Raw genomic sequence first — 18,883 nt, 5'->3', positions numbered from 1 at the left:
GGCAACCATTCAGCTGCTAAACACCTGGACCAAGCCCCGCCTTCAAGGCGCAGCTCCTGCTGCCGGTCCTGCTGCAGGTTCTGCTGCTTTCAGTCGCTCAAACCAAACCCAATAAAATAAAATAAACTTGTTTCAGGTGAAATGGAAGATGAGAGTAAACTTGTGCACCACGTCTGGAGGAACCAGAGAGGGGGGGTGAAGGGGGGGCGGGGGGGTGGGGGGGGGGGGGGGGGGGGGGCGTCTGCAGCGGCGGAGCTCTGAGGATTAGCGGCTGATCAGACGATGGTGGCAGCGGAGCAGGACAGAACTGCTGCTGGGCTTCAGACGGTCAGTTCGGTTCTGTTCGGGTCGGGACGGTTTCGGTTCGGTTCTGCTGCTGACATGTTCGATCACTCCGACTATCCGTTCAACTGTTTCAACTATGACGGGGACGGATACCCGACCTCTGGGACGGACGAAGACAAGAAGATATGCAGACCCGCTTACAGGCAGGAAGACTTTTATTATTATTATTATTATTATTATTATTATTATTATTATTACCCTGCTCATAAAAGTCTAATTACTTTGCAGTCTACATTTATTTAAACTACAATAAAAATAATGACAATTATCTTCTGTTATTGTAATAAATTCAGTTTGAGAAAAATATCTAAATAAAAATTGTTTCTATGGAGGAATTGATCTAAAATTAAATGTAACTTAAAATACAGAAATGACCAACACAACGCTGGATATTTATCTGCTTATGATTTATTTGTATATTTTGGAAAAACTACATTATTTTCTACAACAATGAAAATAAGGTTTTAATAGTTAAAAAAACATCAAGTAAATTTGACTAAAATACAAAAAGCAGGAGAGCGTCACATCCTGTCCAAAACCATTTACAAAATATGATCATTAAATGTTATTAAACTGAGATGAGAGCAGATTCTGTTCAAACAATGATTTTTTTTAATGTTCTTTATTAAAACATTAAAAATGAATCTGGAAAAAGAAACGTTTCCATGTTTTAATAATCTGATTCATTAAAATATTATTTTATTGTTAAGCAGCAAAAAATACGAAAATAAAAAAGTTTAAAACACTTAAAGAGAAAAGCAGGAAACCGTCTGAGGCTCCGAAACGGGACAGTAGGAACCGGCTTCAGTCGGGTCAGAACCGGGTCAGAACTGGTTCTTTTCTGTGTGTGGCAGCTACATCGCTCTGATCGCCATGGCGATCCAGCAGAACCCGGACCAGCGGGTCACTCTGTCCGGCATCTACGACTTCATCATGAGGCGGTTCCCCTACTACCGGTCCAACCAGCGAGCCTGGCAGAACTCCATCCGGCACAACCTGTCGCTCAACAGCTGCTTCATCAAGGTACCGACCCGATCCGACCCAGTTCTGATTCTGCTTCTGGTTGTAATACTGGTGTTGGTTCTGGTACCGCCCTGCTCAGGTTCATCCAGACCAGCAGCCAGAAGGTGAACCGATCAGAGAACCGGTTCTCTGATCGGTTCGGTTCCACCAGAACCTGAAAGATTCGGATTCTGCCTGATATCTGTTGAAGGAAAAGTAACTGCGGATCAGAACCGGTGTGTGTAAAACGGGCCGGTTCTGACCGGTGTGTTCTGGGCCTCAGGTTCCGCGGACGGAGGGGAACGAGAAGGGGAAGGGGAACTTCTGGACCTTCGCCGCCGGCTGCGAGTCGATGCTCGACCTCTTCGAGAACGGAAACTTCCGGCGCCGCCGCCGCCGCCGGAACCCCAAGATCGGCCTCCGGGACCCGGCTGAGGTTCGGCGAGACCCGGCGGAACGGCGACCGCAGCTGGACTCCGCCCTCCGCGCGCTGCCCCCTGACCGGACCGGCCCACTTCAGAACCGCCGCCAGAAATCCGAGCCGGAGATCAAGTTCAGCATCGATTACATCCTGTCCGCTCCGGACCCGCCGCCGGCCGCGTTCAGGACCGGTGCCGGCCCGGTTCGCCTGGGCCCGACCGGGCCGCCGGTTCTGGAGCCTCCGCACCTCAACCTGCACTTCTGGACTCTCTGAGGCCACAGGAGGCGAGACTTGGACTAGGACAGAGAGGTTCTACTGGACCAGCACCGGGACCGGTCCAGAACATCAGAACTCAGAGTCCCTGTGCTGTCTGTGACGTAACTTCAATACTATTTCGCGTGTAATCGATATTCATTTTAGTCTAACCGTGGTGTGAAGGTGGAACGGGTCGAACCCGGCAGAACTTATCAGAACCCGGCGATCATTTCTGCCGGGAAGGAAAAACCTCGGAGTTTAAATCAGAAAGAGAAAAATGATAATTCAGTTTTCATTTTCTTTCATTTCATAAATAAAAAAGTTTAGAAATGAGATGAATTTAAATTTTAGAGGCAGAAAAGTTCAGACAAAATGAAATAATAAAAATATTCTGTTAATAAATAAGTTTCTGCTGGAAAACAGTTTAAAGAAACAAACTGTTTCATATAAAAGTGATTTAGATGCTGATCTGAATGGACTCCAATAATTTCCTCTTTTGTTCCCATCAAAGTTCTGAATGTTCTGGTTCGGCCCGGTTCTGCGGGTTGTTCTGTTTCTGCTCTGATGACCCAAATCATCATAAATATTCTAAACATGAAAACAGAAATGATAGAAATATGAGGAAAATGGATCCGAGTCGGAAAACATGAACCCAGAGGTTCAGATCTCCCATGATGCTTTGCCGGTTCGGCCCGCTTGTAGCTCGTGTTCCGTTGACCTTTATGGCGCCTGAGTGACACCTGAACGGCGGGCGTGACGTCAGCAGGAGGGGCCCGTGGAAACGGGAGCCGAGGAGATCAATCATGGCGTTTCCCAGCTTAACCTTTAGATCGAGTCTCTCCGCCGTGACTGGCAGCTAATAACGGGAACAGCGCGGGGTGAGGCCGGCTGACCCATTTAAATACCACGGCCCAGACGGCGGCTCCTCCCCCGGCCGCAGGTACCGCCAAACACACCTTCCGCCTGCTGACGGTTCTGCCCGCCAGCTACCCGCCCGGCACCGAGCCTTCATGGATCAGCGGCTTTCCATTAACACAGTTGTTGCTGCCGTGGATATATTTGGATAAATTAACTTAGCATAAAGTGCTGGGAGGCTGCAGGAGTGTTTGCAGGATGAAAAGTCAGCGCACACAGTGAAGCGTCGAGAAAGCGGCGCCGCTTCCGCCGCTGACGGAAACTCATAATTACTTCCAGAGTTTCTGACGTCTGAATACGAGCAGCTCATTATGAGCCGCTGACGGCTACAGCGGCTCCGCTAAAGGGACTGGAAATTGGGAAACTACTGATGTGCGACATTAATAACAATAAATAATAAACACAAAGAGGTCATTTAATCTGCGATGTTTGGTTTAGGTTTGCTTTTCACCGAGGCTGTGGAGAGAATCACAGGAATCAGCTGAAATATTGTTCATAAACTTCCTCAGAGTTCACGTCATAAAAATATGTTTTTATGTTGAAATGTCAGCTTTGGTCTCTTCTGCAAAACCTTCAATTACATTTTTAAAAATAATATATATAGATTAATAATAAATAACACGAGCTCACCTGCTACAAAACTTTCCATTTAAAAATATCCTGCTTTTTACTAATGCAAATAAAAGTTAAAATGGATCAATAAAAAATGTACTTGAAAAATATGTCGTACAATATTTACACAGAAAATATATTTAAGCAAATTTAAAATGCAGTGAATATTCAGTAAAAATTAATAATATGAACAAAAATGGGGAATATATTTATAAACACACGCAATGAATAAATATATAAAATGAGCAAAAATAAATAGTTTATCTGGAGATCAGCAGGAAGAGTTTCCTCAAGAAACGGGACGTTTAGTAGAGAAAATGTTTGACATCTAAATGAAGAATAAAATGAACCAATTGAATAAAATTGAAATAAAATGGCTTCATGGAGTTTTTAAGTGCAGATTTCAAACCAAAAGCAAAAAACTGTTGTGGTTAAAATCACAGAATCTCTGACTTTCTAACTAAAACGACTTCATGCACAGAGGAGGACCTGTGATGCTGCGGGCTCAGACCGTGACATCATCATTAATATTCCAGTCAAATCCCAACAGGAAGTACTCACACCCCGACCTCTGACCTCTGACCTGAGTTCATCCTGAAAGTCCTCAGAAACTAGAAACAATCAGGATGAAATTACAGGAACTTTTACTTTTGAAACACATTCTGGATCAAAATCATTTCAGTGTTTTTATAGAAATATTACAAACTTTACACTTGATTATTAATGAAGAGGATCAATTAAATGGTGGAAGAATAAGAACTTATCTGGAAGAACTGAATGTCCTTATATGGACATGAGGGGCGGGGCTTCCGGGTCTGAACGGGTTCAAATCTTAGGGTTGATTTTCTTTAATAATCTCATTAAGAGGGAATCTGATGGTTCACAGCTGCTGAAAACCAATAATCAAAATGATCAATAATAAACTGACTTTACAGTTTAATGAATCCGAGTTCGACTTTCTGAACTAAATTAATTTCTTGCTGAGCTTTAGGATGACGAGGTCAGTGTGGAGGTCAGGAAACTGGGAAGAAAAACCTGGAGATGGATGTGGATCACACCGATTATTTTATTTAGAGTTCATGCATAATTGAAGAAACACAAAGAACAGAAAGATGGAGCAGCCCAGATCCAACATGGCGGCTCCGAGTTCAGATCCAACATGGCGGCTCCGAGTTCAGATCCAACATGGCGGCTCCGAGTTCAGATCCAACATGGCGGCTCCGAGTTCAGATCCAACATGGCGGCTTCGCTCTGGAACCAGAATCACCAGCGACAACAAAACCCAGGAAACCAAAGGAAATCTCTAAAAAGTGCAATCTTCATGTTGGTTATTGTTCTGGTGACTTCAGACTAAAACCTTCATCTTCATCGTTTGATTTCAACCAACAACATAAATCCTGATCAGCAGCAGCAGGTGGGGGAGGGGGAGGAATCTCTTCAGCAGAAACAGAAGCAACAACATTAAAGTCCAGACATGATGCCAGTTGATCCTCAGTTCAATAAAATACTTAAATACTGATCAGAGAATAAATTACTTCTGCAGCTCAACGGAAACGCTCGTTGCCGCGGCGACCAAGCGCTGGTCTGGACCTAAATGCTGCGACTCTTTTCTGAAAACAAATGTTTTGTTGAAAGGTCAGGCCTCTGAGGATGTCAGCAAATCTTTAGATTAATAACGACACCGATGATGTGCAAACTCCATCTGTAGTGTGAAGCTGAATCAGAAACAGGAAGTCGAACCGAAATGTTTGGTCCTCTAAACGAGTTCAGGACAAAACAAACAGTGAAGGCAGAGCCGGCCCAAGGCATGAGCAAACGTTGCGGCAGCAGCTTCTTTTAACAGTCAGGATATAATGTAAGGGGGCCCCAAGGTGGGGGACAGGGGCCCCGGGCCCCTGGGGGCTTTGGGCCGGCCCTGCCAGCAGCTTCAGTTGGATCAACAGGAAGTTCCCGCCTTTCTTCTTCCTGTCGCATCATGGAGGTTTTTCCCTTTTTGTTCTGAACAGAAAGTAATGAAACCAGCGACTCTGAAGCAAATATACACCAAACATTTACAAACCAACAGGGAGATGATTTGACTAGGACAAACATCAGAGAGGACGGTCAGTCCTACAGAACCAAACGGGTCGGTTCTGCTTAGGAGCAGCTAAAACAAACCCAATGCTGATATGAGGGCCGTCCTGCCTCAGAGTTACTGAAAATGTCTGGAAACAGGAAGTGGGACACAGGAAGCAGGAAGTGGGTGACTTGGACGTCTCTGGACTGCAGCCGTTCTGGTCTGGAGACGTAGGAGGATCAACGGGGTCTGATGGTCTACATGGCCAGCAGAGCGTCTTCCTGTCTCCCCGTCTTCTTCCTGCTGGGCGTTCCCTGCGCCGCGCCGCTGGGGGGCGACGGCGGGCCGGTCTCGGCGGCTTTGGCCCGCTCCTCCAGGAACTTATCGAACTCTGGAAGAAGGAGAGCTGGGATGAAGCTAAACGACGCCAACTGGAGCTAAACGACGCTGTGCTGCCTTTTGTAAGTTAAGCTGGACCAGCAAGGTTGAAACCGCACTAGAACGCCCCCTGGTGGATATTTTGTTATGTTTTGGTGACGCTAAAAAAGAATATAGATCCAAGATGGTGGAATGCGTCACCGAACAGCTCACGTTAAGCTGATTATCATCCTAATACGTTGTGTTTCAGACAAGATTTGTTCGTAAGTGTTGGTTAATTGTAAAAGCAATAATTGTCTCTTTGTTTTGTGTAACTGGTGTAAATAATTGTACGCTGGAGTCAGTTAGGAAAAGTTTTTATTTTTAGCTAGCAGCTAGAATAGCTAATTTGCGATGTTCGTTGGCTAATACTCAGTTTTGTATGTTTCAGTTTACGATGGTCAAAGTGATGGCAGGGGTCAGAGGTCACTCTTCAATAAACAAGGAGAAAATAAACAAGTTTGGTTATTGGAGCGTCGTTGTCTGGCTGTCTAGCTGCTGAAAACGGGAAACCTCAGGGCGAGGACAGCACAGACGCTAACTGGAGCTAACCGACGCTAACTGATGCTAAACGACGCTAACTGTAGCTAAATGACACTAACTGGAACTAAACGACGCTAACTGGAGCTAAATGTTGCTAACTGGAGCTGTACGACGCTAACTGGAGCTAAATGTCGCTAACTGGAGCTAAACGACGCCAACTGGAGCTAAACGACGCTAACTGAAGCTAAACGACGCTAACTGAAGCTAAACGACGCTAACTGAAGCTAAACGACGCCAACTGAAGCTAAACGACGCCAACTGAAGCTAAATGACGCTAACTGTAGCTAAACGACGCCAACTGGAGCTAAACGACGCTAACTGGAGCTATACAACGCCAACTGAAGCTAAACGACGCTAACTGTAGCTAAACGACGCTAACTGTAGCTAAACGACGCTAACTGTAGCTAAATGACACTAACTGGAGCTAAACGACGCTAACTGTAGCTAAATGACACTAACTGGAACTAAACGACGCTAACTGGAGCTAAATGACACTAACTGGAGCTAAACGACGCTAACTGTAGCTAAATGACACTAACTGGAACTAAACGACGCTAACTGGAGCTAAATGTCGCTAACTGGAGCTATACGACGCTAACTGGAGCTAAATGTCGCTAACTGGAGCTATATGACGCTAACTGACTCTGCAACAGGAAACAGGAAGTGAAACCAGCTCTACGTCTTACCTTCGCTGGTCACGCCTTCCTCTCCTTCATCTCCTGTCTGTTGGACAGAAAAACCAGAGAAACGTCACGACTGCAGGGCAACGTCTGAAAAGTGTGGAGTGCATTTGGATTCAAGCCAAGTAACTGATACCACAGCTGGTTGCAATAAATCTATAAATTACATTTTAATAGATTAAAATGAACTCAATAATTTCCACTCTGATGATTAATAAGTTTCCAAGAACAGTTTTGTTGTTTGACTTTATTTATTCTGGTTTGTTTGGTTTTATTTTATTTATTGGTTTTGGTCACTTTATTTATTATTTATTTTATGATTATATTAGTTCAAAATGATCTCAAAACAACGATATTATTGTTCATCACAATAATTACTGGGACATTTTATCATCAGTCTTCAGAAGTCACATAATTACTAATTATAGAATCTCAGGCTCCATGCACGGTGGTGGCAGCATCATGCTGTGGGAAGGCGGATGGAGCTGAGACTGGAGGTTCAGCTTAGATCAGGATGGCCAGCCAGAGATATTATCTGATGCTTTAGGTCAGAGCACATTCATGGCCTAGTCAAAGTCCAGACCTGCATCCAACTTTTTTGTGTTTTTTTCCTCCAAAGACAGATTAAATATTCTCTAGATGTGTGAAGATGGAAGAGAAATGCCACAGAAAATTCTTCTAGAAAGCTGTAACTCACAGCTGCTGAACATAAATGCACACCACACTTTTCAGATTTCCTTAGAAAACACCATTTATTTCCATCTGATAATCGACTTTGACACATAAAACCAGTTAAATACTTAAAGTTTATGGTTGTAAATCAGATCAATGTTTGCAGAAGAAAATGTTAAGAATTTCAGGTCTGATGAATTTAATTCATTTGATGTGAAACAAACATGTAAACCTGACAGAGCTGATATCTAATCCATCAAGTTGATCAGTTTTTATTCTTGGATCATTACCTTCACCAACACTTAGCGGCGCGTTTAGCGGTAAACTCAGCTTAGCGAGAAAAGAAACCAGGAAATTATTAATCCCACTTCAAGGAAATGAGACGTTTTATTTTCCAGAGAAACTCAACAGAAGGAAAAGCAAAGAAAAGATGAGAACTAAAAGTTGTGATGCGTCTCACCACATCGGTGCTCAGCCACTCCTCTATGTCATCCATGACAGAGGACTGACGCTCCTGGCCCTGCAGGGGGCGCCGCAGGAGGCCGCCAAATGAAAAACACACAAATAAACATCCAAAGAAACAGAAACCAAACTGAAATGCATTAAAACACGTTGAGGAAGATGACGAACAGAAAAAGACGGAAAATAATCTGGAGACGGAGATTACATCATCTGGAACGGAGCCGCTAATCCACCTGCTGCTCTCCTCACCTCAAATAATAGTTTGGTAATTATTATGTATTAGATTTACGTTTTATTTCATGGTGAGTATCTGCATGTGTGACTCCAGTAAACAGACCCAAACGGGTCAGAACCAGTAAAACATCTGGACTAACTAATTAATCTGACAGCAAAAAGAAACATTCTGCAGGTTTTTCATTTAAGCTTATTTTATACAAAATGAGAAAAAATGATTTTTTAAAAATAAACACTTTTAAGAGCTTTCCTCTAGAGAACATCTGATCATCTGCAGCAAAAACCCTTCAAACGTCGACATGAGAAAATCTGAACATCCATTCTGGGGATTATTATTGATTAACTGGTTAATAACTGAACAGGAAAAGGTGATCAATGTGAACCAGGAGAGGCCAACAGATTTACACACTAAATATTTGTTTTAACTTCAATTCAAATTGTTTCGATTTATTTCTGCTCTGCTGTCTTTCACAAAAAGAGTCTGTGGACTTTAATTCATTCATCAATTACTAAATTAGATGATTATTTCAACAATCAATTAACCAGTTCAGAAGAAAACAAATTAATTACAGTTGAGATTTAAGTTTTTATGAGGATTATTTACAATTATTTCAATAATCCTGAGGATACGAGACATTTTCTATCCCATTAATTGTCAGAATAAGTGATATATTCATTGGTAACTAAAATAATCATTAGCGGCAGCCAAAATCAAAACTGTTAAAATTCCGAATGACCAGGATGAAATGGGTGCAGAGGTGGAGGACATGGACCCAAACTGGTGTGCTTAGTGGTCCCAGTAGGAAGTGAAGGCTGGGTATGAAATAATCAAAACGAAGCAAACTAAAAGAATCTTTTCCTGGTGGAGTCAGACGTAACGGAGAGTTTTATCAGTGGGAGAAGAATTTAGTCATGAATGCTGGGATAACATTTATGACAAATGTTTTGTTGTCCCCAATAAAGAATCCTATCCTTCCAATTGGAGGATAATCTGACATTTAAAAGCTCAGGAAGTGACATCACAACTCACCGCGCCGGCAGCAGCCGGCTGCTGGACGTCCAGCGTGGGCGGAGGGTCGTCCGCTGCAGCATCTGTTGCTGACAACCTGAGAGCAAAACAATGCAGTTAGACTTCAGCAGCTTCCAGCTCCTGCAGGGAAACCCTGGAGCTCCTGCAGGGGAAACCCTGGAGCTCCAACCGGGTTCTTACGTTCTGTGTGGTTCTGCCAGCGCGCCGCTCCGGGTCTGAGCGAACACGTCAAAGTCATCCTGCGCTGCTGCCGGCTTGCAGCTGCTGAGCGTGCTCAGAGTGCTACTGACGCTGTCGGCACCCACGTCTGCAGGAGATGCAGAAAAAAAGCCAGTCAGGCATAACGCAGGCAGGATCAGCTACACAACATTAAAGCAAAAATCGCCTTTAAAACTTAGCTCGTTTTATTTATTTCCGATTTATTACCAATTAATAAATCTCTGGCTGACCATATTTTGAATCGTTTCAGTGTGCATGAATGAATGATAGTCCGGCATGAATTACATCTGTAGCACTGCTGCCTCCTAGTGGTCAAACCTGGGAGCTACAGCAGCAGCTGGCTCATGCTTCAAGCTTGTTAGAGATGAGGTTCTTTCAGTGTCCAGTGTTTGGATATGATTATACAAAAAACTAAGCAAACTAAAATCAATTTGTGAATCTATTCTCTACAGAACTGATTTTGTCTGGACCTCCAGTTACTGTGAACATGTTACTGGATGTGTAATGTGTAACTGCAGAAACGAGGTGGAAATGGACCTAAACCGGCCAGGCGGGAGGCCAGGGAGGCCGGGGACGAGGGCCTCCCTGCAGCGCTGCTCAGGGCGGGGGGCAGGCTGGATGGAGCGGCGCTGGACATGTTGCTGACCACCGCAGGCGAGCCGGGTCCAAGGTCAATCAGATTGTCCTCTGTGGCCTCACTGAGCACCTGATCAATAAACAATAATCAATACTTAAAGCTCAGGAGAAACTGGAACACTTTGCAATACTTTAATCATCAGAACATAAAGTCCAGTGAGATGCACAGCGGTGAACAGCTCAGTGGTTAGCGCAGGGAAACATGAGGACAACAGGAAGTAGCTGCTTCTTAAGGGGACAGACAGGAAAACACACCGAGGGTCAGAAAAGGAGAATCAGCAGAGATTACAACATGGCCGTGCTACAGGCTTTTATTTTGGTGCCTAGATCTACTTCCTGTTTAAGGCGATGAGAGAAGGTGAAGGGAAGACATGCTGATGGCAGCAGCTCACAACCTGACGACAACAGGAAGCAGCTTGGAGGAAAAGCTTTAGAGGGTTAAACCTCAGGAGGAAGTAGGTCCAAACGCTGAACTTCTTCTCAACTCCAAACTAATCCTCCTTTCTCCCTCATTTACAAACTAATGGAGCGCTCGCTCCTGATTGGCCGACAGACCGACGAGAGCTCGCTCCTGATTGGCCGACAGACCGACGAGAGCTCGCTCCTGATTGGCCGACAGGCCCCTGTAATGTAATGCCTCTCTGCTTCTGCCACGTCCAACAGCGCCGCACGGTGAGCTGTCACCATGCCTGTAGCATCAAGCTAACACGCTGCTTCATCTTCCAGAGCTTTACCTCCAGCAGCCGCAGTGTGTCGGGTTTTATCAGTGGCCGGTTGCTTTGCACAGGTTAAATCTGAAAGGTTTGAGAGCTGCTGCCATACGGGGTAAAAGTACTGGAAGCTAAAGAAGCCGCCATCTTTTATTGCCTCTGAGGTGGCGGCTGATTTAGAGAGGAGGACAGTTTCCATACTTGCCTGTCTCAGCTAGCCACAGAAACACATGGACAGAGAGGAAGAGACAGTGGACAATGTTAGCATGCTAGCACAGAGACAATGAGGTGAGGGTCAGTCTGGATGAAGATCCCCGCCTGAAGCTGCATCTCTCATAGCGCCACGCCAAAACTAAACTGTGCATTAGAGTTAATTTGAAGAAAATTTAGAAAGTAGAAAGAAAAGCTTCATGTGGATTTGTGTTCATCCCCCTTTTCTCTGGAGCCCCTAAAGAAAATCCACAGCCTGAACAAGTTGCCTAATTAGTAGACAGCAACCTGTGAGAGTAAACACAGAACCGGATAACAGGGCGTGAATACCTTCAAAGGCTGCGCCGGTCAGAAGCAGCCTTTGTTTTTTTATTACCCCTCCAGGGTCTTTTGTGGCTCTAGTGTCCCTTATATGACAGCAGGCTGGCAGGAAACGGGGGAGGAGAGGGGGGAAGACATGCGGCAAATGTCGTCGGGTCTGGGAGTCGAACCCGCGACGGCCGCGTCGAGGACTGAAGGCCTCCAAATACGGGTCGCGCTAACCGCTACGCCACCACGGCACGCCCAGCCATTTTTAACTGAAGGCATTCAGAGGCTGAAACAAAGCAGGTTTCATGTAAGCTGCTTAGAAACCTGGATGGAGCTTTGACTAGACCGTTTTAGGTCTGCAATGGAGAACAGCAGCTCAGCTCCTGATCATTACAATGTCTCCATAACCAGGATGCATTTACTTTGGATCCAGCCCGTGTGGCGCCCCCTGCTGGGCACAACCTGGTCTCAGTATAAATCTACACCTATTGAAGGTTTTAGAGGAGAAAGTGACGGTTGGTTCCAGCTGCCTGGATCTCAGGCTGGGCCTGTTCATCTGATGGACCATCATTCACACCATGATGAAATGTGAAAACATAAGAAGAAATAACCGAGAGCAGCTAATCAGCCACAGGCGAGTTTAAAGAAAAGGTTCAAAAAGCCAGGTGGAGATGTTCAGAAAGTCTGCGGCGACTCACCCCGTTGTTGACACTCTGAGCCGAGGATCTGCCGGACCGAAACCGCTCGTACCTGCAGCACAAGAAACAGACACCGAATCAAACTGGAAACCAACAAATTTCAAACTGACAAGGCCAAAAGTTCTGGGACTGACCCAAAACTGGGTTCAGAGCAAAACCAGGCGGGAACCGGCATGAAACCAGGTGGAAAACAACCGGAAACCAGGCGGAAAACAACCGGAAACCAGGCAGAAACCAGCCAGAAAACAACCGGAAAACAGGCAGAAACCAGCCGGAAACCAGGTGGAAACTAGCATGAAACCAGGCGGGAACCAGGCGGAAACCAGATGGAAACAGGCCGGAAAACAGGCAGAAAATAACCGGAAACCAGGTAGAAACCAGGCAGAAAACAACTGGGAAACAACTGGAAACCAGGCACTTCAGGGCTCTGACCTGTCATAGCGGAGGAAAATGTTGTTGAGGTCGTCATTGGCGTGCAGCAGCTCCTCTGTCACCGCCTCGTTGGAGACGCAGGAGATGAGCTCCACTATCCTCTGCTGCATGGCTCGGCACGTCCTGTTCAGCTCCTGACAACGCAGACAGACGATTCGTGGTTTATGACGGTGTTCAGAGTTAACCTGAGGCCCGAGGCCCGAGGCCCGACCTGCAGCAGCTCGTAGTCTGACGCGTCCTCCTGCCCTGGCACCATCTCCGTCAGCATCTCTGACATCACCTTGGTGTTTCCACGGACGACGTCCAGCTCGCTGCGGAGCCGACTAATCTGAGCAACACAAACACCAACAACCATTAGGCTGCAAGCTGGAACAAACACCAAATAAAGCTGCAGTTTGTAACTTTAATAAAAATGTTTTTACATATTTATTAAACTGACTCCATGTTGTTACAGTCTGAACAGATCAATCCTCTACTGCTCCTCCCTGAGCTGCTGCTGCCGTCTGAAACCATTCAGGATCAAAAACAACCAATCAGAGCCAGGGGGAGGGGCTTAGAGCTGTCAATTATACTCATGTACTCGCTGCTAAATGTGCTAATGGCAGAGAAACAACTTACCATTACAGGAAAACTGTCCATCCGCCGTCATCGGTGGCTATGCTAAGTAGCATTAGCTTTTATGACAGGCTATGCTATCTGTAGCGTAGCAGTGAGCAATTGTGAAGACGAGCAGCACAACATGGAGGGCGATTGACAGCGCTAAGTCCCGCCTCCCGGCTCTGATTGGTTGTTAGAATTGGGAGAAATCAGAGGAGCTTCATTTTTCACAGCTCATCTTTTTAAATCATGACATTTTCAACAAATATTAAAAAATATTATTAATATTATTAAAGTTACATACTGCAGCTTTAAATCACTAAACCTGCTTTAATCTGCGTTTAGATAAGTCATCAGGTCAGTGAAGCGGTTCGCTGCAGCACCTGCTCAGGACTGGGGGTGACGGCGCCCCCCGGCTGCAGGCTGGGGGACTGCGGCGCGCTGTAGGCTGGTGGGATGGGCTGCGGCGCGGCTTTAGTCTTGCTGCTGTACTTGTGGAGCGCAGAGTCGCCCTCTGGAGCCGACGCCGCCTGCAAACGACACACAAGGAGGCCATGGATAAAGCTGCAAAGGTCAGAGGTCAGGGAGAGTGGGGGCGTTTAGTGAGAAGCCGTGGCGGCTCTGACCCGCTGAGGGGTGTGGATGGGCGACAGAGTCTCCAGCTCTGAGGTGGGGAACTCGATGCCTTTCCTCTTCAGCTCCTCATACACCTGGACCACACCTGTGAGGTCTGGACTGCTCCTGAACGCATCGGCCCAAGCCTGCAGGAAGAGAACCAGCAGTTAACCCACTTCCTGTATGAGCCGAAAACCTTCAGCAGCCATCTTCAGAGCCGAGGTTTCACACTGCAGCACTTAGAGTATGTTCCTGAAAATTAGAGCTGAAATGACTCATCAGATCAATCGATTATTGAATTGATCTGCAACTAATGTAGTGATTCATTGTTAACTGGAGCGCAGGTGCTAAAAAAGAGCAACCAGAGCAGTAATTAAACCAAAACTGTAGACCTGTCACGATAAACTATTAATCAATTAATCGTACGATAAATTAAAACTATCAACATCATTTTAATTATCGGCACTATCATCTCTTCCGGCCTTTTTCTCTTTCTGTTGATGACACCGAATGAAAAAAGGCTCAACTCCGGTGCTCTCCACTGACCTCTGACCTCATTTCCTCAGTGTAAAGCCCAGCGCAGACAACAGGATCTTAGAGCTGTCGGCTGATTGTCGGCCCATTTTTAAACCCTGACAGACCAAACATTAGCCGACAGAAATCCTAGGTATAACGGTTCGATCGGGTTCGGTCCTGCCGTGTGGTGTCCAACAATGGGCACAAAATAATGGCTGCAAGTTCAGTGAACTAATTTTAAAACCAGGCATTAATCAATGCTTTACTACAATCTACCTGCAATGCATGTGGCTAGTGTCAGCGTAAAGTCCTGACTGAATGAAAATCATTAGAACCTGTTTATGTCACGTTAACGAAGAACAGCTGAAAAGTTACCGGGTTTATCAACTGCGGTAGCAATTTAGCTCCAACTCCTCCTCTTGTCATTTCTATATTCTTTGCATGTTGAATAAACATTAATGTTGTTTCCACATATCATCTCCAATGTCCGCTGGACTTCGGGTTGCCCGTGTCAGCTGTTTGGGATTCCCCGACGTAATTTCCCCTCAGAGGAGAATCCTCGCTTTCTGATTGGCTACCTGTCACATTCAACAGGTGGAGTTAAAGCTCCCAGTCGGGAAAAAAACCCTGATTTAGATCTGAGCGGCAACGAGGATCTACCATAACACACCACACAATCTTAGAAAGACCAACGTTTTAAGATTGTCGAAAAATAGGAGCAAAAAATCATGTAGTGTGAACTATTGCATCAGGTAGTCAATGTGCCCATCTTCTCTATTTAAATCTAATTATTACTGAAGGGCAACATAATATACAGACTTCATAATCTGCACTCTTTTGGTTGAATGCAGTATTTATTTCCACTTTGGCTTTATGTTGTTTAGTTTTTATTTTCAAGTGAGTTTTTTGTTAATAGAGACTGAGAATCCATTTTATTTTTGTTTTTGGTTGTTTTGTTTATTTTGTTTATCAGTTCCAGTGTTAAATATTCTTTTGAAAATAAAGTGTATCTATCTTTGGCAGGAAATCACATGCATTATTAGGTCATTTCCATTAAATCAGTGTAAAAAGGTCTTCAAACAATATTATCGTTTATCGCAATAATTTTTAAGACAATTAATCATTCAGCAAAATTTGCTATCATGACAGGCCTACCAAACTGTATGAAACTTTTTGCATGCAAGATAAAAACCTTCTTTATCTGTAAATATGTGAGTTAGTTTGTACTTTTGGTTTAATTATCGCTCTGAGTTTTTCTTCCAGATCAATCAATTATTCCAGTAATCAATTCGTTTGTCCAGTTGTTCCAGCTCTACTTCAGTAGCTCCGTCTTGACAGCCGCTCAGGTGGAAACAGGAGCTGCAGAGTCACCTGATCTGGTTCAGGTAACCCAGAACCACAGTGACCCAGACTACCTGCAGCTGTCCTACCTGGATCAGAGCCAGGACTTTGTCTTGAACGATAGTGGGCGGATTGTTCTTAGGAGAGATGACTTTAACGAGGACGCCGTCCACAAAGTCCTTACTGGTCACCAAGGCGTGGAAACGATGGCCGCAGTTCTTCACACACGTCTCCAGAACCTGGTGGAGATGCAGCAGCTGTCAGCGCGTTTCATCACAGAAGAGAGGCAACCTTCACTCCTCAGACAGATTTATCCTGCAGCTGCTGCATCTCACCGTTAGAGTCAGCATCACTTCCCTGTAGTTTCTGTTGCCGCTCAGCCGCTTCTTCACCGCTCTCATCGCATCCTTCGGCCTGAAGGGAAGAGACACAGAGCCGGACGTCAGCCTGGCGTTCTGAAGCCTCCGCATGGGTTCAGACAGGACAAACACCAGCAACACACCATGAGAAGAAAGATAACCAGCAACATCTTCAGGGAGACGCCATTCAAACTTTTTCACACCCTACCAATCAATCAGTCAAATTTGATCTGTATAACACATTTCAGCAGCAAGACATTTCAAAGAGCTTTACATCATAAACATAAAAACACAAAGTCATGCAGCACAGGTGCATAGAAGCTGAATGCTGCTTCTCCTCATTTGGTTCTGGTTCTGATGCAGAGTAGAACTAGAACCAGAACCTGAGGGGTCTGGAAGGTTGATCCAGCAGCAGCAGATCTTTAATGTGTTCAGTGATTTAACTAACAGGATTTAAAGTTTATCCTCTGAGCTACAGGGAGCCAGTGGAGGTTCTGGAGAACTGGGTTTATGTCTCTATCCTCCTGGTTCTGGTCAGAACTCCAGCAGCAGCGTTCTGGATCAGCTGCAGCTGGAGGATTGATTTGTTGGACAGACCTGTGAAGACGCTGCTGCAGGAATCAAAGCGACTGGATGAGTTTCTCTTGATCATTTTTCTAGATCTATGAGCTTTTTTCATGTTAACCACAAACATTGATGGAAATATTATAATTTCATATGAAAAACCAACACTTCATAACTGAAGTGGAAAGAAAATAGTTTTGATTTTTAAGCAAAATCTTAAGCGTGGCATGCATTTAAACTCTCTCCCCAGATTTGCACAGAGGAAGAACGTTTAGCTAGCTGCTATTAAACACACCAAGCTTTATTTGTGGAAAAGGTTGATTGAATTTTCTTCTGAAAGCTTAATAAAACTTAATAAATGACATTGAGCCCTGCTGGGTGGTAAGTTGAGCCAGTAGTTATTGTGATAAATGATAATATTGTCATGTTGAGACAATTTTCAAGTAATATAATGAAAATGTCATAATAATCCAAGCACAGAATCTCAAAGATTAATAAACTTTAATTTCTAATGAACACTTAGTTCGGTAATGGAACTGGAAGACATTTTAAATATCCAAAACAAACAAACCAAAGAACAGAAACAACAAATAAAATGAATTATGAAATCTGTTGGACTAATGGGGCCAGCTGAGACCGAAGGCTCGAATCATCCAGTGTTTTTAGAGACAGATGAGGGAAAACTATCATGCAAATAGAAATGATCAAGTTCACTTCGACTTATCATGCAATTAGTTGATTTATTGCAACAAGCTTCATAACAAGAACATGTGAAAATAAAACCTGTTGCTAATTGTGGATGGATCAGCAGGTGAGGGAAGGTGAAAACAAAGAAAAAGTGTTTGCTATTCTCCAAGAGTCCACCTTCACTCAGGCATGCTGAGTAAAACCAGCTGAAGCTGCTCTGGAGGGAAGGTTCGGGTTAGGGTTAGGGTTAGGGTTAGGCAGCTGCAGCATTTCAGTCGCAGTTTGTTTTAATGTGAAGGAGATCTGCCGGGCCGGGCCGGGCCGTTTACGACCCGCTAATCAAACAGAAAGCTGGACTTCACACACCAGCTAAAGGAATAAAAGCAGAGGCTTATGGAGCAGGAGATAAGCACTGAGGCCCCACACACCCAGAGCTGGACTCCTTTTCTCACCTTGGCCCAGGTATGGAGGACAGGTGAGGGAGGAACTCTGAGGGCCTTCAGTCAGCCTTTCCTCAGGTAAAAACAGCCGAGTACAGATTATTAGCCTACAGTGATGGCTACTCACCCGTCCTCTGTCTCATTGATGATGTCACAGATCTCCATGTTGAGGGTCCAGTCTTCACTCTGCAGGGACCCATCAGTGGCTCTCTCTGGAACAAACATTAAAACATTAACGTCTTTCCATAACCACAGCAGCCTGATGACGATGACTGGTGGCTAGCAGAGAGCTAACTTCACCCCAGCCCCTTAGCTAAAACAGACCTGACTGCTAATACAGTTAGCACCAACTAGCGTTAATTACAAGCACATAAAGGAGACGTCTAACTAGTTAACATCCAGGTTTCCACGGTGACCAGGGTAGGACTAGAGGCTCATTAGCTAGGCGGCTAACGGAGGCTCCACTCATTCAGAGACGTCAGCATGCTAAAGTAGCAACATTTTAAATGACTTCTCACATAAACCTCGAACATGTCCATCTTCTGCGACCTCGGGATTTTCTGACTCACCGATACAATGACCCACCGGGGTACTGAAAGGATTTCCCAGAAGGAACTCCATCTTGCTCGACAATAAACAAGTCAGTCCATGGGACGACGGTGATGATGCAATAGGAGACGTCTACTAAGCCACACCCACAAACTTACACAATTGGTCAACAGATTCTAGAGCTTTATTTTGATTGGACAGTCCCAGCACTCATTAAACGCGCTGTAGATAACACTTGCCAAAGGTTGGGTCAATAAACTCCTGATAAGGGAACTGCAATATTCATCGTATCAATGTAATTATGAAAATAAAGAATATGTTCTACTTTTGTTTATTTCCATACAACAGGCAACAGTA

The 18,883-nt window shown here is 44.8% G+C and overlaps 2 protein-coding genes across 3 annotated transcripts; one reads left to right on the top strand and one right to left on the bottom strand.

Annotated features, from left to right (window-relative positions):
* The first annotated feature begins 242 nt into the window (after window positions 1-242).
* Window positions 243-3,539, top strand: foxl3 (forkhead box L3). Its single transcript, XM_028032151.1, has 3 exons — window positions 243-488; window positions 1,182-1,368; window positions 1,631-3,539. The coding sequence occupies exons 1-3, from the start codon at window positions 283-285 to the stop codon at window positions 2,039-2,041; spliced, it is 804 nt and encodes a 267-aa protein (XP_027887952.1). The 5' UTR covers window positions 243-282; the 3' UTR covers window positions 2,042-3,539.
* A 360-nt stretch (window positions 3,540-3,899) lies between these two features.
* On the bottom strand, window positions 3,900-18,678 carry tom1l2b (target of myb1 like 2 membrane trafficking protein b). 2 transcript variants are annotated; one of them, XM_028032101.1, is made up of 15 exons: window positions 18,547-18,678; window positions 18,105-18,189; window positions 16,263-16,341; window positions 16,017-16,166; window positions 14,082-14,216; window positions 13,839-13,985; window positions 13,070-13,186; window positions 12,859-12,992; window positions 12,427-12,478; window positions 10,401-10,569; window positions 9,825-9,951; window positions 9,645-9,720; window positions 8,379-8,438; window positions 7,253-7,289; window positions 3,900-5,997 (listed from the first exon to the last, which is right to left on the bottom strand). In XM_028032101.1, exons 1-15 carry the CDS (start codon window positions 18,596-18,598, stop codon window positions 5,864-5,866), a joined length of 1,554 nt encoding a protein of 517 aa, XP_027887902.1. In that variant the 5' UTR covers window positions 18,599-18,678; the 3' UTR covers window positions 3,900-5,863. The 2 variants fall into 2 exon arrangements, with proteins under 2 accessions (XP_027887902.1, XP_027887910.1); XM_028032109.1 differs by lacking the exon at window positions 8,379-8,438.
* Between the last annotated feature and the right edge of the window lie 205 nt (window positions 18,679-18,883).

Source organism: Xiphophorus couchianus, chromosome 2, assembly GCF_001444195.1.
Source record: "Xiphophorus couchianus chromosome 2, X_couchianus-1.0, whole genome shotgun sequence".
Lineage (NCBI taxonomy): Eukaryota > Metazoa > Chordata > Actinopteri > Cyprinodontiformes > Poeciliidae > Xiphophorus > Xiphophorus couchianus.
Note: the sequence above shows the minus strand (reverse complement) of the source record. Positions and strands in the feature narration are given on the sequence as shown.

Bases quoted from the DNA above. Each gene is read 5' to 3' on its own strand.
- foxl3 (XM_028032151.1), top strand. From the start codon at position 283: ATGGTGGCAGCGGAGCAGGACAGAACTGCTGCTGGGCTTCAGACGGTC. The intron at 489-1,181 runs GCAGGAAGACTT...TCAGAACTGGTT, and splicing joins ATATGCAGACCCGCTTACAG to CTTTTCTGTGTGTGGCAGCT. The intron at 1,369-1,630 runs GTACCGACCCGA...TCTGGGCCTCAG, and splicing joins TCAACAGCTGCTTCATCAAG to GTTCCGCGGACGGAGGGGAA.
- tom1l2b (XM_028032101.1), bottom strand. From the start codon at position 18,598: ATGGAGTTCCTTCTGGGAAATCCTTTCAGTACCCCGGTGGGTCATTGT. The intron at 13,187-13,838 runs GTGCTGCAGCGA...TGTGTTGCTCAG, and splicing joins TCACCCCCAGTCCTGAGCAG to ATTAGTCGGCTCCGCAGCGA. The intron at 10,570-12,426 runs GTGAGTCGCCGC...TTTATTGATCAG, and splicing joins CTCAGAGTGTCAACAACGGG to GTGCTCAGTGAGGCCACAGA.